The sequence below is a fragment of the Salvelinus fontinalis genome, chromosome 14, assembly GCF_029448725.1.
Source record: "Salvelinus fontinalis isolate EN_2023a chromosome 14, ASM2944872v1, whole genome shotgun sequence".
NCBI lineage: Eukaryota > Metazoa > Chordata > Actinopteri > Salmoniformes > Salmonidae > Salvelinus > Salvelinus fontinalis.
The window spans coordinates 31,735,450-31,758,835 of NC_074678.1; the positions used below are offsets into that span (position 1 = coordinate 31,735,450).

At 45.0% G+C, this 23,386-nt stretch overlaps 2 protein-coding genes across 9 annotated transcripts in view; both read right to left on the reverse strand.

Moving 5' to 3' along the window:
• The window catches only part of LOC129810635 (F-BAR domain only protein 1-like), a 41,188-nt gene extending 27,777 nt beyond the window's left edge, over positions 1–13,411 (reverse strand). For 7 of the 8 annotated variants that reach the window (XM_055861348.1, XM_055861345.1, XM_055861343.1 and 4 more), the window contains exons 1-2: positions 13,269–13,411; positions 944–994 (exon numbers count right to left, since the gene is read on the reverse strand). In XM_055861348.1, the coding sequence (XP_055717323.1) occupies positions 944–970 (27 nt within the window). In that variant the 5' untranslated portion in view covers positions 971–994; positions 13,269–13,411. Of the gene's footprint in view, positions 1–943; positions 995–7,546; positions 7,723–13,268 lie in introns of those variants that run through there. The other variant, XM_055861342.1, reaches the window with a different exon arrangement.
• Positions 13,412–14,777: 1,366 nt separating this feature from the next.
• On the reverse strand, positions 14,778–19,338 carry znf692 (zinc finger protein 692). The gene is made up of 11 exons (XM_055861354.1): positions 19,070–19,338; positions 18,565–18,768; positions 18,377–18,408; positions 17,621–18,259; positions 17,452–17,530; positions 17,262–17,363; positions 15,894–15,941; positions 15,700–15,778; positions 15,494–15,608; positions 15,162–15,261; positions 14,778–15,009 (listed from the first exon to the last, which is right to left on the reverse strand). The coding sequence occupies exons 2-11, from the start codon at positions 18,762–18,764 to the stop codon at positions 14,838–14,840; spliced, it is 1,566 nt and encodes a 521-aa protein (XP_055717329.1). The 5' UTR covers positions 18,765–18,768; positions 19,070–19,338; the 3' UTR covers positions 14,778–14,837.
• Positions 19,339–23,386: the final 4,048 nt, after the last annotated feature.

Genomic DNA, 23,386 nt, shown 5'->3' on the forward strand with positions numbered 1-23,386 from the left:
AAGAGAAAGAGAAAGAGAGAGAGAGAAAGAAAGCGAGAGAGAGAGAGAGAGAAAGCGAGAAAGTGTGAGAGAAAGAGAGAGAGAAAGCAAGAGAGAGTGAGAGAAAGCGAGAGAAAGCGAGAGAGAAAACAAGAGAGAGAGAGTGAGAGAAAGAGAAAGCGAGAGAAAGAGAAAGCGAGAGAGAAAACGAGAGAGAGAGAAAGAGAAAGAAAGAGAGAGTGAGAGAGAGTGAGAGAAAACGAGAGAGCGAGAAAGAGAAAGCAAGAGAGAGTGAGAGAAAATGAGAGAGAGAAAGAGAGAGTGAGAGAAAGAGAAAGCGAGAGAGAAGGTGAGAGAGAGAGTGAGAGAGAGAGTGAGAGATCACTCAGGAGACTGGTAGAGTTCAACATGTGGTTCAGTATCATTCACAGATGAATTACTGAGAAAGTAAGGTGTCATGACTCATATGTGATTCAGGGGAATACACTGGAATTGTTCTGCCAGCCTACATGTCTTTGTCCCCTTTAAGTATATATGCGTTCCTTGTTGTCTCTCTTGTTGTGATGTGTTTTATTTTTAATCCCAGGCCCCGTCCCCGCAGGAGGCCTTTTGGTAGGCCATCATTGTGGATAAGAATTTGTTCTTAACTGACTTGCCTAGTTAAATAAAGTTTATAAATATATAATGCTGTACAAAAGTCGTTCAGCATTATATTTAACTGTAAAAGGCAGGCCTATTATTGCTTCGGTCACATACAGTTTGTAAATGTTTGGGTTTTTATTAGCTTCTGCAATCTGTATAGAAATGAGCGGTAAAAGGGTCTAACATTTGCATGCATAATGGCCAAATAAAAAAAAAACAATGTCTAATCGTTACAAAACCCTATCCTTGACTGCTGGTTTTCACCCCTCCATGTTGAGCTGCCAATGATCCTCATAGAATACAATACATCAAATAGACTCACCCAGAAGTTGTTCTTGAAGAACGCCATCTTCACTCAGAGTTTTATTGGGATCTGTAATTACGTGAGAGGGGAGGAAACCGTTAGAGACAGGACAGAAACGAGGCTACAGCCCTCAGCTCTCCTCTGTATCAGTGACCAGAGTCAGCCGGTGGCACTGAACCAACATTCACAACAATAATGAGACAACTCTACAAATGAATTGTTGTTTTCCCTGTGTTGAACTGCTATTGATCTGTGGGCTGAATCGCCCCTTGTACAGACACTGTAACAATAAATTGGGCTACGTGAAAAGCCTCCTCTCAGGCCCAAAAACAGACACAGAGACACTGTATTGTATAAAGAATAAAGTAGAAACTTCTGTTGCGGTCTTATTAAAAACAAGCTGATGTAGGCAAGGCAACAATAAGACACATTTAGTTTAATGAAGACCAGTGTCCCGAGGGGACAGCCAGGGTTTAACAGTTCACTTCAAAGAGACGGAGAGGCTGACACACGGAGGAGAGGGAAGAGAGAGAGAGAGCGGGGGAAGACGGAGAGAGCGGGGGAAGACGGAGAGAGCGGGGGAAGACGGAGAGAGCGGGGGAAGACGGAGAGAGCGGGGGAAGACGGAGAGAGCGGGGGAAGACGGAGAGAGCGGGGGAAGACCGAGAGAGCGGGGGAAGACGGAGAGAGCGGGGGCAGACCGAGAGAGCGAGGGAAGACCGAGAGAGCTCTGACAGAGCCACCAAGGAGAGTGTGCCCTATCATAATGAATAAAAATCTCTACAGTGTGATCACTCAGTTTGTCTGTGTGTGCAGTAGAGCTGAGAGGCTACGGGTCTCTAGCCAATAGCCATATCTCTAATACCATCCCCCAGAGTCACCTCCCAGAAGGTATACTAAGGTAAGGTCACACACAAAGAGCCTCCACAACACAATGAATCAACAGGAACCATGGTCTCTTCTCTGCCTGTGACGTGAGAATTGCGACTATGGGTTTCTATGGGAAGGGATTATGGGCTTCTATGGGAAGGGACTATGGGAGGCAGGAGGAAACATAGCAACAGCTGCACATACACCCTCTGACCCCCTATAGCGTTTCTCCACCCACCCACACTGCTGTGGGGGATTTCATTCCTGCTCAAGTAGCTCCTAGCTCTCTGCTCATCATGAATAATAGTAGCCGGAATGAGTGTGAATGAGTGTGAGCGCGTACAAGTGAGTGTGTGTGTGCGTGCGTGAGTGTGTGTGTGGTGACCCTGCAGTCCCAGTGTTTCCCCAGGGCAGGCCTGGTTGTGGGTTCCTATTATTCTGCTGAGAGGACAGAGGGCTTTATCTTTGCTGGCACAGAGGAGCGGCTGGCCCTAGCTCAGGCAGAGCGACTTGGTGTTCGACAGGGGAACACACACGAAAAGCGCTCTCTCTCTCACACACACCTCCCCTCTCACACCACGTTAATTAACTCAGTGCTTGGAGTCGTTTGGCAGCGTGGCTCAGGGCTGAAAGTGAGACGCCGCAGCCAGCTACCAAGTACCCACTCTGTTCTACGCAACACAGACCAAGGGTGATCGAGAAGAGGAGACGTGGCAGTGATGGAATCAGTAAGACAGAGGGATCACACAGGGCTGCTGGCTTCACACAGGGCTGCTGGCTTCACACAGGGCTGCTGGCTTCACACAGGGCTGCTGAGGAGAGACTGATGAGTGGCTAGAATAGATGACATTCAGCTAACTTGATCAGGATTCAACCTGACCTTTACAGAATCACACCTCTACTCAGAGGTAAACAAAGACTACAACAGTGTTGTGCATTGGGATTCCTCTGGTTAATTACTATTCCAAAAGAACTGAGGCTGAAGCGGATCATGGTGGGCTGCTGTGGAAGTTGCTGTGGTGGAACCATCTGGTACACGCTGAGTCACTGAGACTCACAGAGGGTCAGAGCGAGAGAGAGAAGCATTCTCCACAGCCGAGAGCCTCAACAGATGTGGGTGGACTGATAAGGAATATGATTAAAAAAGCACATTTAAATTTTTAAAAATATATTTTCGGGTAAAGTAATGGAAAGCACCCAGGAATACCTTGTGGGTTAAAGGATACACTTGACTGGACACAATAATAGGCTAGCCAGCCTAGCATATGTCCAGTAGGCCTAACGTTCGGTCCTTTCGGTGTCTTTACAGCTCAGTATTAGTGAGTTTATACAGTAATGCGTCATGTTACCTCCACCCTGGACTGAGCTGGGCTGGGCTTCTGCCGGTTCCTCTGCTGATTGTGAGAGAGTGGCAGACAGGCTAGTGGTGGTTGAGTCTAGGACCAGAGCCAGGGCTGCGCTAGGCTATCACCAGCATACAGCAGTGGAAAAGAAGCCATATCAGCACAGAGCCCAGGCTCTAGTCTAGATGACCTGCCATGAAAAACTAGGGCTTAAAAAAAAGACACTTCTAGTCCCCACCACCAACTGTCCCTTCCTCTTGTTTTGACAGTAAATAACTGGCATCTCTCCATCCATATTCAGCCTCCCTCTCTTTTCACTGTGATGGAGGTCATTGGAGTGGGGCTACTGGCAGATTCTTCTCTCTGGGTTGACAGTTCAGCAGAGGCTCCTGCATTCTCCTTATATCCCCACACCACCCTCTTTCAGCTCATCTCTGTTAGGGCATGAGGCTGGGAGGGAATTGACTTACTCCCACAGCCATCTTCAATGACAAATGGCAACCCCAGAGATCTACCTCCTCCATCTTGGCGAAGAGAGAAAATGGGTAAAAGTAATGACACGTCCAAGAATCGATTAAAGATGGTCTGCTAGGGTCTTAACGGTCCCATGTGTCACTGGCAGCAGAGGAAGTCAAGAAGAGAAAGACAGGGTGGGTAGGTGGAGGATGAAACAAGAGAAAAGTAAGAGAACAGAGGGGCCTAAGGCTTTGACAGAGAACAAACTACGACGAGGTGAACAAGAGAAATGGAAGAGAACTGAAGAGAGAGCAACCACCAATCAACACACTCTCCTACACTAAATAACAGAGATACAGCAGTAGAGCTCTAAAATGCATGTGATGATTGCAGTGACCTTTAGATAAATCCTCTCTCTGAGGTCTAACACATCTATAACGTGTCTCGCCAAACTTTCGTAACTGTAGGTGTTTTCCAAGAACAGCGACAGGGAGAGTAGCTCCTGTAGCTAGTCTGTCACACTGTCCATCAAACCTGATGTGGCAGGGAGCGGAACAGAGGTAATTCCGTCAGACCCATTTTGCAGTGCCCACTACCCACCTAAAATCTATGTACAGTGTGTGCAAATCTAGAAGAGTAGGGCGGTAAGTCAATAAATAGGCCATGGACGCAAAATAATTACAATTTAGCATTAACACCGGAATGACAGATGTGCAGATGATGATGTGCAAGTAGAAATACTGGGGTGCAAAAGAGCAGGAGGGTAAGTAGCAATATGGGGATAAGGTAGTTGGGTGTGCTATTTACAGATTGGCTGTGTACAGGTACAGTGATCGGTAAGCTGCTCTGACAGCTGATGCTTAAAGTTAGAGAGGGAGATATAAGACTCCACCTTCGGTGATTTTTGCAATTCGTTCCAGTCATTGACAGCAGAGAAATGGAAGGAAAGGCGGCCAAAGGAAGTGTTGGCTTTGGGGATGGCCAGTGAAATATACCTGCTGGAGCGCGTGCTACGGGTGGGTGTTGCTATGGTGACCAGTGAGCTAAGATAAGGCGGGGCTTTACCTAGCAAAGACTTACAGATGACTTGGAGCCAGTGGGTTTGGCGACAAATATGTAATGAGGGCCAGCCAATGAGAGCATACAAGTCGCAGTGGTGGGTAGTATATGGGGCTTTGGTGACAAAACGGATGGCACTGTGATAGACTACATCCAGTTTCCTGAGTAGAGTGTTGGAACCTATTTTGTAAATGACATCGCCGAAGTCAAGGATCGGTAGGATAGTCAGTTTTACGAGGGTGTGTTTGGCAGCATGAGTGAAGGAGGCTTTGTTGTGAAATAGGAAGCCGATTCTAGATTTAATTTTGGATTGGAGATGCTTCGTGTGAGTCTGGAAGGAGAGTTTACAGTCTAACCAGACACCTAGGTATTTGTAGTTGTCCACATATTCTAAGTAGGAACTGTCCAGAGTAGTGATGCTAGTCGGGTGGGAGGGTAAGGGGAGCAATTGGTTGAAGAGCATGCACTTAGTTTTACTAGCATTTAAAAGCAGTTGAAGGACTCGGAAGGAGTGTTGTACGGCATTGAAGCTTGTTTGGAGGTTTGTTAGCACAGTGTCCAAAGAAAGGCCGGATGTATACAGAATGGTGTCATCTGCGTAGAGGTGGATCAGAGAATCACAAGCAGCAAGAGCGACATCATTGATATATACAGAGAAAAGAGTCGGCCCAAGAATTGAACCCTGTGGCACCCCCATTGAGATTGCCAGAGTCCGGACAACAGGCCCTCTGATTTGACAAACTGAACTCTATCTGAGAAGTAGTTGGTGAACCAGGCAAGGCAGTCATTTGAGAAGCCAAGGCTATTGAGCTTGTCGATAAGAATGCGGTGTTTGACAGAGTCGAAAGCCTTGACCAGGTCGATGAAGACGGCTGCACAGTATTATCTGTTATCGATGGCGGTTATGATATCGTTTTGGACCTTGAGCATGGCTGAGGTGCACCATTGACCAGCTCGGAAACCAGATTGCATAGTGGAGAAGTTCTGGTGGGATTCGAAATGGTCGGCGATCTGTTTGTTAACTTGGCTTTTGAAGATTTCAGAAAGGCAGGGCAGGATGGATATAGGTCTGTAACAGTTTTGGTCTCCCCCTTTGAAGAGGGGGATGACCGCGGCAGCTTTCCAATCTTTGGGGATCTCAGACGATACGAGAGGCTAGTAATAGGGGTTGCAACAATTTTGGGGGATCATTTTAGAAAGAGAGGGTCGAGATTGTCTAGCCCAGCTGATTTGTAGGGATCCAGATTTTTCAGCTCTTTTAGAACATCAGCTGTCTGGATTTGGGTGAGGGGGGGGGGGCTTGGGCAAGTTACTGCAGGGGATGCTGAGATGTTGGCCGGGGTAGGCGTAGCCAGGTGGAAAGCATGGCCAGCCGTAGAAAAATGCTTATTGAAATGATCAATTATTGTAGTTTTATCGGTGGTGACAATGTTTCCTAGCCTCAGTGCAGTGGGCAGCTGGGAGTAGGTGCTCTTATTCTCCATGAACTTTACAGTGTCCCAAAAGTTTTGGGAATTAGTGCTTTAGGATGCAAATTTCTGTTTGAAAAAGCTAGCCTTAGCTTTCTTAACTGACTGAGTGTATTGGTTCCTGACTTCCCTGAAAGCATTGAATATCCCCTGCGATATGCAAGTTAATGTAGAACGCCACAGGATGTTTTTGGGCTGGTCAAGGGCAGTCAAGTCTGGGGTGAACCAAGGGCTATATCTGTTAGTTCTACATTTTTTGAATGGGGCATGCTTATTTAAGATGGAGAGGAAAGCACTTTTAAAGAGCAACCAGGCATCCTCTACTGACGGGATGAGGTCAATATCCTTCCAGGATACCTGGGCCAGGTCGATTAGAAAAGCCTGCTCGCTGAAGTGCTTTAGGGAGCGTTTGACAGTGATGAGGGGTGCTTGTTTGACCGCGGACCGATTACGCACGCAGGCAATGATCGCTGAGATCCTGGTTGAAGACAGCAGAGGTGTATTTGGAGGGCAAGTTGGTCAGGATGATATCTAAGAGGGTGCCCATGGTTACGGATTTAGAGTTGTACCTGGTAGGTTCCTTGATAATTTGTGTGAGATTGAGGGCATCTAGCTTAGATTTTAGGATGGCCGGGGTGTTAAGCATGTCCCAGTTTAAGTCACCTAACAGTACGAACTCTGAAGATCGATGGTGGGCAATCAATTCACATATGGTGTCCAGGGCACAGCTGGGGACTAAAGGGGGTCTATAACAAGTGGCAACGGTAAGAGACTTGTTTCCGGAAAGGTGGATTTTTAGGGCATTGTTTGGGCACTGACCTGGATAGTATGACAGAGATCTGCAGGCTCTCTCTGCAGTAGATTGCAACTCCGCCCCCTTTGGCAGTTCTATCTTGTCGGGAAATTTTATAGTTAGGGATGGAAATTTCAGGATTTTTGGTGGCCTTCCTAAGCCAGGCTTCAGAAACGGCTAGGACATCTGGGTCGGCGGAGTGTTCTAAAGCAGTGAATAAAACAAACTTAGGGAGGAGGCTTCTAATGTTAACATGCATGAAACCAAGGCTTTTACGGTTACAGAAGTCAACAAATGAGAGCGCTTGGGGAAAGGGAGTGGAGCTAGGCACTGCAGGGCCTGGGTTAACTTCTACATCACCAGAGGAACAGAGGAGGAGTAGGATAAAGGTACGGCTAACGACAATACAAACTGGTCGTCTAGTGCGTTCGGGAACAGAGAGTAAAAGGAGCAGATTTCTGGGCACGGAAGAATAGATTCAAAGCATAATGTACAGACAAGAGTATGTTACGATGTAGCCTACATGCAATCATTGATTGCCCTATTCACTAGCGTGATGTAATGTGGTGTTGCTGCATCAATTCTGACATCATTACTAGAACACCATCAAGCTGTATACACATGAACAAACCTCTGCTTGTGTAAAATGCTCTCTCCCTCCACTACCCAGGCAGCAGCAGAATCATCAGGCAGAACCAAAGTATGCTCTCCTCCCTGCCCTTCCGTTGGAGCTGAATGTGTTGTTGTCCCTGTAGCATATCGTAGGGTCCAGGACAGTCTAAGACACTGAGCCGGCCTGCCGGGCATCACTTCTAGCAGAGACAGACCCGCCACTGAGCAGAGCATGACATCATAGTGAGCACTGGCAGTCCATTCAGAATGAATGGATGTCTGTGTACAAGGCATCAAGGGCGTAACAAAACATTCAAAACAACAACACACAAATCAATACATTTGCATAGTCCAGCTGCTAATTGAGACCTGAAAAAAAAACGAATATGTAGATCCAAATGTCTACACAAGAAGGCTCTCTCATCTCCTACACAGTATTTTATTTTGGGTCACCATGTGCTTTTGGGCGACCCAGATTAGAAACATAATTGATAACACGAGGTGCTGAACAACATCAGAGCTCTCCTTCTCTTCTACTGCAACACAAACATCCATATTATATGAAATTACGCTAAATAGATTTGACATCACAGTAGTCAGCCACCATGTCAACAACATGTGATGCATTTTGACTTGGTAATCCTTATATTGAGCTCCCCTTAGTTATCACTGGTCCACTTAGCACAGCTTGAAGTGGACCAGTAACCCAGAATAGAGTGAGGTCTGTTCCTGCAGCCAGCAGCCATCCCCATAGTGGATACTGGTGGCCAGCGAGCTCCATCTGCTAGAGACCCTATGCTTAGCAGCGTGGCCAGCGGCTGCACAGGCCCAGGCACTGCCTCCTGCCTCCCGGCTCTGCTCTGCTTGGCAAGATCAAAGGGAGGCCACGGCCAGCAGCTCCGTAGCCTACATTACAGGCAGGGGATCTCCATAATTAATTAATACAGCATACAGTATCACAATACTGTGTGGGTGAGCTGAGAAGGGAGAGAGAGGGAGCCAGCTAGATCATGAGGACAGAAAATCCTTAAAGGGATACTTCGGGAATTTTAGCAATGAGGCCCTTTATCTATTTAGTACATAAAGGGCCTCCTTGCCAAAATTCCGAAGTATCCCTTTAAGGATCAATTGAGATGCTTCTTTTCCCCGGTGACATAAAATGTGTGATTTGAGTGCTCCGATTGCAGAGCGGTATTGATGTGATATTGATGTGGTATTTTCCCCGATATTGATGTGGTATTTTCCTCGCAGGCTGAGGCGGACGGCTCTGCAGAAAGGCTATGTTCAGAATTTGAGCTAATTAACAGCCCAACACAGAGAAACACACAGTAATTTCAAATCTAAATGCAAAGTAGGGCTCTTACACCCCCTGACCTTGCCTTTCTGCTCTCCCTCCTTGCTGCTCCCAGATCAGAACAGAGACACATCTGAAGCCTGCCGCAATGATAGCCCAGTCCAACACCATCCATCACCTAGCCTCGCCTCAGCCCCTGAAAGGCTGCGATGCGTTTCTGTTCGGTTCTGGGAGGAGAGCTAGCAGGGACCTGATGATGGCAGCGGGTAGAGAGAGTGGCTGCTGAGGTGCCAGCCTGGCCCCAGATCAACAGGCTGATGGGGGTCAAAGCAAAGCCTCCTCTGTTCAGCTCTGTGTTATCTCCAGCATTAAGGGCCTACCTGCTGCTGCCTGAGAGACCTGCTGGGGCCAGCAGCAGCAAGAAGCACTCAACTCAAATCTCCATAATGAAAAGCTAACAAAGACAGAAAGGTAGGTCGAGTTTTCAGAGTACAACTCATAAATAAACATTCCTTTTCGAAATATAAAATGCTTAATGAAATACATACCTAACTACTCAAGAAGTCAACTGGCAAGAGGCCATGGTACATATTTCTTCATCTAATTGAAACCTCTCCACTTCACATCTCTTCATTCCCAGTCCCACCCATATGGAGCGATTTCAGTGCCAACAGAAATTGTATTTGAATTATTTTGTATTAGGATATTGAATTAGAATTCCATATTTTAAATTTGTAATGCACAAATTGAATCATTGAATTTGTAAATTGAACTTGCATTTCATGATTTGGAATTTACTTGAATATTGCGTTCACTTTAAAATTCAGTTTAAATTAAATTCAATATTCAAATTCAACATTTATATAGGCCTATTCAGTTTCAATACGGTAGATATTGCATTCATTGTCTGTGTATCAAGTTCACAAACTATCATTTCAAGTTTATCAAAGTTTCATATGTTCAACTTCTCAGATGCATTCAGATTCAGGTTTCAAATTCAGATTCAAAACCAGAGACAACATACATGCTGATACTTTGCCAGCCAGGAAAGGGAGAGGGGAATAGATAGAATCAAACGCTAACTGTGGTAAACAGAAACTTATGGTGATCTCTGAAGCCGATGTGGCATATTGAATTTATTTTCTTACAATGAATTTGGCCCTAGCATTTGAACCGTTTTGGCTATGAGTTATTATGACCCCATTCCTGAAAGCTAAGACTCCGGAGCCTTCTGTTCCCCTCTATGATGATTACAGGCTACATTAGAAGGCAGTGTCACAAAAAAACTACATTTGACCCACATAAGAATATCGTTTAAATGCCCTGTCATAGCCCTTCTAATGATACCCTTTCCACTCCCTATTTAATTTTGCTCTTGTGACTGACTGGGTTCGTACAAGGTCTCTTGCATGTCACAAGACTCTGTTAGCCCACTTAGCTAAAGCCTATAGGGAGAAGTTCAGGAAGTTCATGTAAAGGACAACCCGCTGCTTGCTTAACAAGTAAAGCTTCCCCCTGATTCAGCTCATACCAAGACTCGAACTCAGGACCTCTGCCTCGTAAACACACATGACCACCATCCTTAAGCATTCTAATCCACCACGCTACTGAAAAAATCCTTTGTCAATTGCGCAAGGAGCGACACATCAGGCCGATGAGTGAGTTTCACAGATCCCCATGTGTTACATTCACCCCCTTAACTTACTCCACAGCGGCCCCAGTGGTTGAACCAGCTCAACTGTAGAGTCCAGTGGCACCATTGTAAAGGCCGTCATGCCTGAAATGCGAGACACTCTGTTCCATTTTTAGTCCATTTTTAGCCCAACTAGTCTAACAAGTTTGTTTTGTGTGCAAAAGTATCATTATCTGGCAAATAATGGGGGCCTCAAGGAAACAATGGGCCAGTGTGGAGGCCTGGAGGAAAAGAATGGGCCAGTGTGGAGGCCTGGAGGAAAAGAATGGGTCGGTGTGGAGGCCTGGAGGAAAAGAATGGGTCGGTGTGGAGGCCTGGAGGAAAGGAATGGGTCGTGTGGAGGCCTGGCGGAAAAGAATGGGTCGGTGTGGAGGCCTGGCGGAAGAGAATGGGTCGGTGTGGAGGCCTGGCGGAAAAGAATGGGTCGGTGTGGAGGCCTGGCGGAAAATAATGGGTCGGTGTGGAGGCCTGGCGGAAGAGAATGGGTCGGTGTGGAGGCCTGGCGGAAAAGAATGGGTCGGTGTGGAGGCCTGGCGGAAGAGAATGGGTCGGTGTGGAGGCCTGGCGGAAAAGAACGGGTCGGTGTGGAGGCCTGGCGGAAGAGAATGGGTCGGTGTGGAGGCCTGGATGAAAAGAATGGGTCGGTGTGGAGGCCTGGCGGAAGAGAATGGGTCGGTGTGGAGGCCTGGATGAAAAGAATGGGTCGGTGTGGAGGTCTGGAGCAAAAGAATGGTTCGGTGTGTTAGAAATGCCAGGGCTATGGGCCTCCTGAGTGGCGCAGAGGTCTAAGGCACTGCATCGCAGTGCAAGAGGCGTCACTACAGATCCGGGTTCGATCCCGGGCTGTATTGCCACCAGCCGCAACCGAGAGACCCCTGAGGTGGCCCACAATTGACCCAGTGTCGTCCGGATTAGGGGAGAGTTTGGCCGGCTGGTATGTCCTTGTCTCATCGCGCTCTAGCGACTCCTTGTGGCAGCCGGGTGCATGCACGGTGACTTTGGTACACGAGCTGTACGGTGTTTCCTCTGACACATTGGTGCGGCTGGCTTCCAGGTTAAGCGAGCAGTGTGTCAAGAAGCAGTGCGGCTTGGTCATGTTTCGGAAGACACACTCTTCTCGACCTTCACCTCTCCAGAGTCCGTAGTTGGAATTGCAGCGATGGGACAAGACTGTAACCACCAATTAGATATCACAAAAAGGGGTAAAAAATAAATAAATAAATGCCAGGGCTGATTTTTGGTCCCACTCCGACGGCTGGTTTGAAGTCTCTGGCATGGGTGGTCATTATAAGATTATTGGTCCTGTGACTTGGATGGGTCTCTTCATGGAGGAGGTCAAAGGGGGGTGAAGTGTAACACAGGTGGTTCGGTGACCACACTCGTGTGATGAGTAACTTGTCTGAGACATGACAAGTTGCATTATCTGGTGCACAGGAGACCTGGGTTACAACCCCATCAGTTAAACTAACACGTCGTCATCTCTCAGCCAAGGTTGCTCATCACATAGCCTCACGAGCGACCTGATCCCACGAGCTTACATGAATGGTTCGCTACACATAGTAATCAGTTTGGTAATTACGAGGCTAACACAGTGGGCTAACACAGTCTTGTGACATGCAGGAGACATGCAATATTCATTCAATTCCGTTTCAAATCATGAAATACAAGTTCAATTTATGAATTCAATGACTCAATTTGTGCATTAAAAATTCCCAAATATTACATTCAAATCCAATATCCTGATACAAATTATAAAATTCAAATACAATTTTTGTTGCCACTGAAATCGCTCCATACACCCACACCGTTATGACTCACTACTCTCTCACACAGCAAATTGCAAATCTGGATACAGAAACACAACATCAAATGAGCATTCATTAACCTCTCCTATAGCATTTTCATATAGCCTGGTTGGTTTCGAACCAACTATTGAATAGGAGCTTATGGCATTACAACTTTTACTTTGAGAAGGTTAGAACACAATTGGGGAACAAGTGTCAATGTGGAATTTTACTTCCATTATCATCATGTTCAAAATGTTACATAGGGTATTCCATACAACGTTAAATAGAAAACCTGGCAATTTCTGGGGCAGTTTGACCTTTTATAAACATCTTTGACCTTTTATAAACATCATGGTCATTCGATAAGTCTTTCTAAGGTCATTGATGTCATTGATGTTGACATCTTGAACTATCCCAGGAGGATATGATTCTACCAAGATGAATACAAGCGATTGTATACTCATTGTATTAAAAAGTGTTTTTAAACCCCCCCTGACAAACACCAGTCAGAAGTGACTTTTAGCCAAGTGGCTCATGATCAATAAAAAATATCAAAATATTCGATTTGATGAGAGTCTAATTACGTTACAGTATCTTTATAATGATACATTATGCATCCAATCAATTGTTGTTGTTTTTTACTCTCAAAAGTATTAGCTGGCAGCTTTGCAAACTGAGTACAGTTTTTCTAAAGTAATTAGCAATTAAAGTGACGAATTAACAAAAATAACAAGTAAAGCATAATCTATATTTCTGATAATGTAATAATATAACATTCACCAAAATCCAGTTACAGTTAGAGATGTTGGCAGCAAGCTCAGCTCAAAAACGTTATTCGTTGTCTGCTAACGTTACTGAATTCTACATTGTCTCCTGTCATGCTGCTGAAGTCGGCATCATGCACTTCCTCGTGCTAGTTATAAACCAAGCTATTTTTCAGGACGTAGCCTAAATAATGGTTCATTACCTGTATGTATTTTCTGGAAAACCTTTATAGTACATTTTCCATCCTGAGTCATTCACCTGTCCAGCACCAGCCGTACGGTGAAGCCAGCCCAAAGTGATTTGATAGTAGGCACTAGGGAAGTGGCACAAATTCTCTGGGCAGATTTCAGTGTGCGCGCAAATTCCCACCCATCTCTGTCTCTATTGGTTGACATACTTTTCAATCAAGCCTAGGGGGAAGAATGTGTTGTAGGCATAGCAACCATTTGGAGGCAGGTCTTCTAGAATTTCTATGCGCCAATTGGATTACATTCTTTTCTTTTAACGATGACGCCCACCTGTTAGTTTGAGGCTGTATTTGCCAATGTGGGCTTCAATCATTAAGACTGACGTATTGAAAGCAAGATTAAAGATGGCATCCTTAATTGAAACAATAACAAAGCAGTTACCCTGCCTGTGTTTTAGTAAATAGTTTTGGTAAAGAGCTGAGAGTTGGGCCTGGAGAAATGCTCTCCAATTCAAAGTGAAAGCTATGTGTGCAAGGACTGACCATCCATGATATCACAATTATAGTTTTAATCATGTTTCGAGGCTATACACTTGGCCCCCTTCCCCAATGCTTGTGTAAATATTGTAATATAAATTATGTATTACACTTGAGCTAAAAGGTTTCTTCTATTCTGCCATTTTTATTTTTTACTATTTGTTGTAGTTGTTGCATTGAAAGAGAAGGAACCTTAAGGTAAGGATTTAGTTGGATGATGTATACCATGCATTTTCTGTACATGAGACTTAATAAAACTTGAAACTATACAGTGTTTGTTTACATGTATTTTGTTCACAAATATTGGAGCATAACACGCTCATATTTTGAGTTCTGATGGAGTACGACAGTTGAACTAAGTTCATGAGGCATTTATAAGTTATATTCTTCAAGAACCAATGGGTATATATCATTCATTTATACGTCAAAACATTTATGTAGTAACTACAGATTCTAGCTTTAAAGGGGGTTTAGTCATATACTAAACAACATTTCCTCATTGATAACATGGGTAACGTGATTAGTCTGATAATTCAAAATGATAAAACAAAATGTAAAACACAAACTTTTTATTTTCCCCCTTCCCTCCCTTTGACATACTGTACTTTCCTCATAAATAAAGCTACATAGTAATAGATTTATACAAAAGCAACATCCAAAGGTAGTCTTCTCGATCATTACCGTTCTTACCCCAAAGAATATTGAGTCGTGTAACAAAAACACACATAGGGACGAAGGGGAGACTGCTTGTATTCAGTATGAAGATTGTCCATGGACTGCATTGGAGCCACTGACCTACTGGACATTTGGGTGACAAAAGACCAAAGGGGGGCATTATTTACACACTTTCTACAGGTGTAGACACAGGGCAAAACACAGCATCATGGTTTCATGTCACGCCAATGATAAAGCAGTCATCTGTTGCTGTGCCTATGGCTGTGGTGGTGTGGTCATTGTTCTGCAGGGACAGGGAAGGGGCGTGGGGGGGGGGGGGGGGGGGGAGTCAGTGTTGGGGATGGTGGTGATGGTGATGGTGAGGCTCAAGGTCTAGGGTGGGTCAGGGTGGCTTTTGCGGTGGTGAGCGGTCAGGTTGTAACTCTTCTCAAAGCGCCGGCCGCAGATCTCACAGGGGAACTGGTAACTGCTCTCAGCGTTGTGCTTCTTCATGTGCCAGTTGAGTGAGGCCTTCTGGCGGCAGGTGAAGCCACATACCTCACACCTGGTAGAGAGGGAGAGGGATGAACACTCATAAGGATCACTACAGATGTACAGAAATAGTGTCATATAACATACATGATCCATAGTAGAAGTCCTAATAATAGTGTTACTACTCTACACTGTGTGACAAACACTATGACAGAGAATACTCACTGTATCGGTTTCTCTCCGGTGTGGATGCGGCGGTGGATGAGAAGGTGGCTGTTGGTGCGGAAAGCTCGGGCACAGAACTCACAGATGAAGTCCCTCTGGTCTCAATACACAAAAGCCAGAGAGAGTGATTACATACAGTACCAGGTTCAGAGCATCTGTGGTTGCTCTGTACTGTATATGAAAATGTTAGGGACCTGAGTTCTTCCTGACTCTGCGACTGAAGAAACACAGGGCCCTACAAATAGCTACTCAGACAATCATTATTTCAGCATAATGAGCAGAAGCAAAGGATAATAATAAAGAATCCTAGAAGTGAAAATGTTGAGCCTCACTGCTGTGCAGCTTCTCATGCTCTTTCAGGTGCTTCTTGAAGTTGAAGGACTTCCCACAGGGAGTGTGAGAGCAGGTGAACGTCCTCTGGTGGAAGTGCTGGTACTTCATATGATGCTGAATTAAGTGTGAGATGAGATAGATTGGGGTTTCGTGTATTTTACCTTAATCAGTAAGTGGTCATCTTCAGCTATACTGCTGAACTCACATTGAGGTACTGCCGAGAGGAGAAGATCTTCCCACAGCCATCAAACTCACAAGGCAAGATTGCTTTCGGTGTTGTTTTTCTGGGAACATTAAATTGGGATGACAATAAACAGATAGAAATATACAAGTGAGAAATACATAAATTAGTAATAAACAGTATTCTACATAATAACTTTTAAGTGACAATGCACAAACCTTTTCTTTTTGCTGACAATCTGAGAAACATTGTCGGCTGGCTCCGGTCTATAAAATCCAAACCAAATGAAAGAAAATGTATTACATTTATTGCACAGTATGTGGTGATAAGAATTCTTTGAACCATGTTCGCTTTCATGACTTTCATCTCAATAATATTTTACTTGAAAATACATTTAATGGTTTTAATCATATAATCCAATCTGGCAAATTAAGGAAGTATGAGAAAATACCATCAAAAGCCACCTTCTCCTTGTCCCCAAGTTAATGTATCTCTCTCTGGCTGTGTTTACACAAGCAGCCCTATTGTCACGCCCTGACCTTAGAGATCCTTTTTATGTCTCTATTTTGGTTTGGTCAGGGCGTGAGTTGGGGTGGGCATTTTATGTTTCTATGCCTCCAGCCCGGAGCCTCCAGCGACGGCCTCCAGTCCGGGGCCCCCAGCGACGGGCGCCCAGTCCGGGGCCCGCTGCGAGGGTGCCCAGTCCGGGGCTCGCTACGAGGGCGTCCAATCCGGGGCCCGCTACGAGGGTCCCCAGTTCGGGGTCGGCGGCGAGGGTCCCCGCACCAGAGGTGCCACCAAAGTGGGGTGAGCCAGCGGTGGAGCAGGGTCTGCGTCCCGCACCTGAGCCGCCGCCGCGGATAGATGCCCACCCAGACCCTCCCCTATAGGTTTAGGTTTTGCGGCCAGAGTCTGCACCTTTGGGGGTGGGTACTGTCACGCCCTGACCTTAGAGATCCTTTTTATGTCTCTATTTTGGTTTGGTCAGGGTGTGAGTTGGGGTGGGCATTCTATGTTTTGTGTTTCTATGATTTTCTATTTCTATGTTTTGGCCGGGTATGGTTCTCAATCAGGGACAGCTGTCTATCGTTGTCTCTGATTGGGAACCATACTTAGGTAGCTCTTTTTTCCACCTGTGTTTGTGGGAAGTTAACTTTGTTTAGGGAACATAGCCTTTGAGCGTCACGGTTTGTTTTGGTATTGTTTATTGTTTTGTTGGCGACATCTACTATTAAAAGTATGTACGCCCATCACGCTGCACCTTGGTCCTCTTTTTCCAACAGCCGTGACACCTATTCTGATATTTTATCCTCTAATTACCCTTTTGACCAATCACAAAGATATTTTCAAATCTGATCAGAACTGATCTGATTGGTAAAAAATATTAATTTGTGAAAAAAATATCGGAATTGGGCAGCCTGTGTAAACGCAACCTCTGACTGAACTGCTTTACTCTGTGTCCCCCTTCAGGTTCTCGTGTACTACAGTTACATCACTATGAAGTTCAACAAAGTACTCATACATTTTTCCAACATGTTCATTCACATGTATTTCCTTCTTAGATGATTAAACTGTGCAATTAAAACCTGCCGGGTGAAGGGACATCCTTCTCTCCAGTGATGTTGTCTGGGTTGTGCTCCTTATCATCGTCGTGATCATTACATTCCATAGGCAGCCGCCTATGAAAACTTAGATCACCATGAGGTTGGGTTGATTATGATTTGAACAACAAATACATCCAAGGAGTTGTGCATGAAGCAAATTATTCAACTTTACCAATCCTCCAATGACTGCAAGGACTCTGCTGGCATTGTGTCACTTCCTGCCACTGACCCTTCCTGTGCATTCTCACTTCCTGGATGTGACCAAACAACATAGTGATGTTGAGTCAACACTGGCATTTCAGAACTAATCAGGAAATTCTAATTAATATTTCTTAATGAACCTTTTGAGTTGCTCTCTCCAGAGTTTAGGGTTGTCAGGTCCATCGTCTCCTCTCCTGGCTGTTGTGCCTCCTCTTGGATCACCACAGACCTTGCTCTACCACGAGCCCTAGTCCTCCTCACAGTAAGACGACCCGTCCCTGTGACACTCTCCTTCTTGGGCTCCTTTGCTCCTCTCCTCCCTTTGGACATAGTTGGACCTGCAGGGGTAATATCCCCCTCCACAATCTCTCCTTCCCTCTCTCCTGCCCCCCTTTCTTCATCACAGCCACTCTGACTAGGTTGCCATGAAAGCAGATGCCCTCCCTCACAGACATAGTGCAGACACAGTTCTGCCTCTAACACATCCGAGGGTTCTCTCATTTCCTTCCCCTGAGCACATGGAGAGAGGCCCTCCTCTGGAGAACTACAGTCCTTTGCACCTGTCTGAGGTGGTAAGTGCTTTGGGCCTGTTCTCTGCTTCACTGCCTCTCCCTTTGACTGGCTCCCCTCTGTGTCAGCTGCCTGCTTCTCTCTGGCAGTGTCAGATTGGAGGGTTGGTGGGAAGGGGCACTGTTGCCCGTGGGTGTGGACCAATAGGACGAGGCGATGCAGAGATTCTCTTGATGTCACCAAGGCAGTCGTATCCCCTTTCATATTGTCTAGTGGACCAAGACCAAACACACTTTTACATCATCATTCAAAAAACACAGGCTTTGTTCATACATATTCAACATGAATGAAACTGCAAACTGTATGTTATGGGAACAGGTCTTTACCTGAGCATTTGGCACACACTTTAGAAAAATAGCTGAAGAGAAGAGAGTGAAAAGAAATGTAACAAAATTAATAATAGCCAACATCATATTACTCCAATGTTATAGTTGTGTAATAAATATGAGCCATGAAGATTGTGTGCTGTTTGTTACCAGTGCCACCACCAGCCCAGTCTGGTCTGAGGCCTTACCTCTGCAGTAGGTAGTTGGCGAGCTCAGAGTGCAGAGAGAATCCCAGGTGGTTCTTCAGCTGACCCCAGCTCTGCAGGCATGACCCCAGACGCACACGAGACTTACTCCGCCGAGCGTCCAGCTCCCTGCGCCTCTGCTGTCTGATGGTGTCTGGAGTAGACTCCGACACCATGGTCAAAGGGTCATTAATCTGCTCCATCACCCTTGGCATAAACAACAAGAAAGTTTCACAAAATTTCTCAATGTTAACTTCACACTGGCCATTATAATTATTGAAATACCATAAAATGTCTTTGAGTGTCAAAATATGACAGCTGAAATTATTTCCCCCATCCTTTGACACCTAATAAAACAGAAGAGCTGTTCAGAATGAGAGGGTAAACTGAAATGTGTGAAACGCTAACGACTACATTCATGTGATAATGTATTTTTGAAGATCACTGTGAAAATGTATGTGTTGTTTTATTTTACATTTGCAAATTCTAAAAGAGGGGTCCACCTCACCTCGTTATGTTTAGTTGACTCAGTCTTGTAAATTATAAGGGGTCCCACCCGCCATGATTCAGTTGCCCTTTTAAGATCTAAGACGCAAACCCTGGTAGTAAATTCCAATCGACTACTGTCTGTACGATTGTGGAGTGATGTTGCCGCTAAAAGACTAATAATACTGGTAAACTATAAGAAATCACACTGCCTTTCATTCATCACTCTACTCAAAGCTCTATCAATAACTACAATTGAATAGGGAGAAATATAAACAGGAACAGAGGAAGTGGGAGGTGGCAAATTTTCTTCCCATGAACCATCACGGCAAATGTGTTACATTATAATCAGAAAGGAAGAGTCGAAGCGAGAAGGATAAGTAGGCCAAAATCAGTAGCAGGTGGCAATTTTTTCCGTTTTTTTCGCTCAGTAAGCAAGGGGGTTTTGTATTGAGGTCAATGAGAGAATGGCGAATGTAGTTAACAAAACATTGAAAGGATTATTTGCTACGTGTGGCTTAATTGATGATCGAATACAAGTTTCTTAACTACTAGGTTATTACCAGTGTACTGATATAAGTAGGACACGTGATATCCCGGAAACTTTGAGAAAAAAACATTTATATCGGAGTTGTGCCTGGTCGTCAATAGTTAACAAAGTCATAAACCTAGCCTATTTCAACAATTTCTCTTCATAACATGTGATTTGAAACCTAACCCTAACCTCAACCACACTGCTAACCCTACGCCTAACCTTAACCTTAAATGAAGAGCAAAAAGCACATTTTATGATAGCAAATGTGGACTTTGTGTTTGTGGTATCTAGTGGAAAACGTTGTGCCTGTTTGTCACTCGCGTATCTGCCCTCTCATTGGCTAGAATGGTCCCACCTGATCTTGCTCACCCCAGACTGCCTTAAATTTTTCAAGAAAATGGGCTCGTTTGACTGGTAAGGTGAAAGCAACTGACTAGACGAAAGTCGAGGAGGGAAGTTGGGTTAGGTGTATCTCGACAGCCAAAAGTCGGACACTGATGTGTGTGTGTGTGTGTGTGTGTGTGTGTGTGTGTGTGTGTGTGTGTACATTGTACAATCAATTGGTGAGAGAGCCTCAAATATCACATTCATAAATGTTTACATTTCCACTGTATACACGATTTGCGGGAATTGCGGCAAAGTTGGTTCAGTCATGTCTTTGGTCACGTCTTTGGTCGTGTGGGTCAAACAAAACCACCCTAAATGATTGGTTGACAATAGAGTCTCCCACAATGCAGGCGATGGCTGCAGCATGAAGTTGATGAAGAGCAACTGCAGAAACTTGCAGTCGACTGCAGCTAAAACTTTATTACCTTTGATGACATGGTTTTTGTAATGTTCATGCAGTCGACATGTAGACGCAAGTCGGACAATTTTAATCCTCATAATGCAACACACTTTGAAAGGTGGTGACCAACGATGGTCACTGACTTGACAAAACTGATCCACTCGACCGTAGCCATTTATTTTCATTGTTAGAGCAGCCATTAGAATTTATTTTATTTAACTAGGCAAGTCAGTTAAGAACAAATTGTTATTTACAATGACGGCCTTCTCTGGCCAAAACCTAACCCGGACGACGCTGGGCCAATTGTGCGCTGCCATGTGGGTATCTGGTCAATATAATGGATATTCTGTGTTATAACTGTTCCCTCATTTCAGAAAAGATACATTTGTTTCTTGTGTATTGAAACATTGTAATCTCATAATGTAACATTGTCGTAGGCTACAGTTTATTTTAATCTTCTGTAAAACACACATTGCTAGAATAATACCCCTAATTTGCTCCACGGGCAGTGTACTACTATGGCTGACCATGTAAAACAACACATGTCACTGCATCTGTCCGGTGTATGTGAAAAATAAAACATTTCATTTTTTGGGGGGGAACTCAGGGTCTCAACTTAATGTTGTGAGTTAGAATAGTAGAATACGGCCAGTTTTGTGGCCAGTTATCTAAATGTGTTAACATGCTCGCTTCGAGGCAAGCAACACTGAAGTATGCACGAGAGCACCAGCTGTTTTGGATGACTGTGTGATACCGCTGTCGGTAACCGATGTGAGCAAGACCTTTAAACAGGTCAACATTCACAAAGCCGCGGGGCCAGATGGATTACCAGGACGTGTACTCAAAGCATGCGTGGACAAACTAGCAAGTGTCTTCACTGACATTTTCAACATCTCCCTGACCGAGTCTGTAATACCTACATGTTTCAAGCAGACCACCATAGTCCCTGTGCCCAAGGAAGTGAAGGTAACCTGCCTAAATGATTACCGCCCCGTAGTACTCACGTCGGTAGCCATGAAGTGCTTTGAAAGGCTGGTCATGGCTCACATCAACAGCATCCTCCTGGATACCCTAGACCCACTCCAATTCGCATACCGCCCCAACAGATCCACAGATGACGCAATCTTAATCGCACTCCACACTGCCCTTTCCCACCTGGACAAAAGGAACACCTATGTGAGAATGCTGTTCATTGACTACAGCTCAGCGTTCAACGCCATAGTGCCCACAAAGTACATCACTAAGCTAAGGACCCTGGGACTAAACACCTCCCTCTGCAACTGGATCCTGGACTTCCTGACGGGCCGCCCTCAGGTGGTAAGGGTAGTCAACAACATGTCTGCCACGCTGATCCTCTGCACTGGGGACCCTCAGGGGTGTGTACTTAGTTCCCTCCTGTACTCCCTGTTCACCCACGACTGCGTGGCCAAACACGACTTCAACACCATCATTAAGTTTGCTGACGACACAACAGTGGTAGGCCTGATCACCGACAACAATGAGAAAGCCTATAGGAAGGAGGTCAGAGAACTGGCAGTGTGGTGCCAGGACAACGACCTCTCCCTCAATGGGAGCCAGACAAAGGAGCTGATCGTGGACTACAGGAAAAGGCGGGCCGAACAGGCCCCCATTAACATCAACGGGGCTGTAGTGGAGCGGGTCGAGAGTTTCAAGTTCCTCGGTGTCCACATCACCAACAACATGGTCCAAACACACCAAGACAGTTGTGAAGAGGGCATGACAAAACCTTTTCCCCCTCAGGATACAAAAAAGATTTGGCATGGGTCCCAGATCCTAAAAAAGTTATACAGCTGCACCATCGAGAGTATCCTGACCAGTTGCATCACGGCCTGGTATGGCAACTGCTCGGCATCTGACCGTAAGGCGCTACAGAAGGTAGTGCGTACGGGCCAAGCTTCCTGCAATCTAGGACCTATATAATAGGCGGTGTCAGAGGAAAGCCCATAAAATTGTCAGAGACTCCAGTCACCCAAGTCATAGACTTTCTTCTCTTCTACCGCACGGCAAGTGGTACCGGAGCGCCAAGTCTAGGACCAAAAGGCTCCTTAACAGCTTCTACCCCCAAGCCAGTAGACTGCTGAACAATTAATCAAATGGCCACTGGACTATTACATTGACCCCCCCTATTTGTTTTGTACACTGCTGCTACTCACTGTTTTTATTATCTATGCATTGTCACCCTACCTACATGTACAAATGACCTCTAACCTGTACCCCCGCACACTGACTCGGTACCGGTACCCCCTGTATATAAACTCGTTATTGTGTTTCTTTTTATTTAAAAAATTATTTTGGTTATTTGTTAAATATTTTCTTAACTTCATGAACTGCACTGTTGGTTAATACGGGCTTGTAAGTAAGCATTTCACGGTAAGGTCTACACTTGTTGTATTCAGCGCATGTGACAAATAAAGTTTGATTTGAATTAAATTACCTGCTGGGATGTGGGTACGCAGACCTCGAGCAACTCATGATGAGTTCAGATTTTTTGTGGCCCCCACCCCAATCAAAGTTGCCCATACCTGATATAAATGGATATGAAACGCATTATGATGTCATAATAAAGTAATGATGCTCACAAAATGAACTCATTATGTCATCCCACAACTACACTGTAATAATCTCATTATATTGGGATGTCATGATGTCAACAATTTATGGCATTAGGTAATCAATATGCAATAATCTATGATGTCATAAATATGTCTACTGAAAAACCTTCCCATTATGTTATCATATTGAACTATTATGAAGTGGAACAATCTATTCACCTATGTTGCACCATTATTAAGCACAACTATCTTAAAGTGAAAATAAACATTTGTCTCTTTCCCTATTCAATTTTCAGATAAGGGGGACTGATCTCTCACCTTTCATATTGATAGTTGACCATTTAACCCATATATCATCAGCATTTAGAAGATAGTGGTTGATAAAACGTGTATGTACATACAACCTGAGCTTTGTATAACTACTCACCAGGTCATGAATTGACC

Coding starts and splice junctions, on each gene's coding strand:
- znf692 (XM_055861354.1), bottom strand. CDS start 18,764: ATGGAGCAGATTAATGACCCTTTGACCATGGTGTCGGAGTCTACTCCA. Junction 18,409..18,564: donor GCCAACTACCTACTGCAGAG/GTAAGGCCTCAG, acceptor TCTTCTCTTCAG/CTATTTTTCTAAAGTGTGTG. Junction 15,942..17,261: donor GATGTCCCTTCACCCGGCAG/GTTTTAATTGCA, acceptor TGGATTTTATAG/ACCGGAGCCAGCCGACAATG.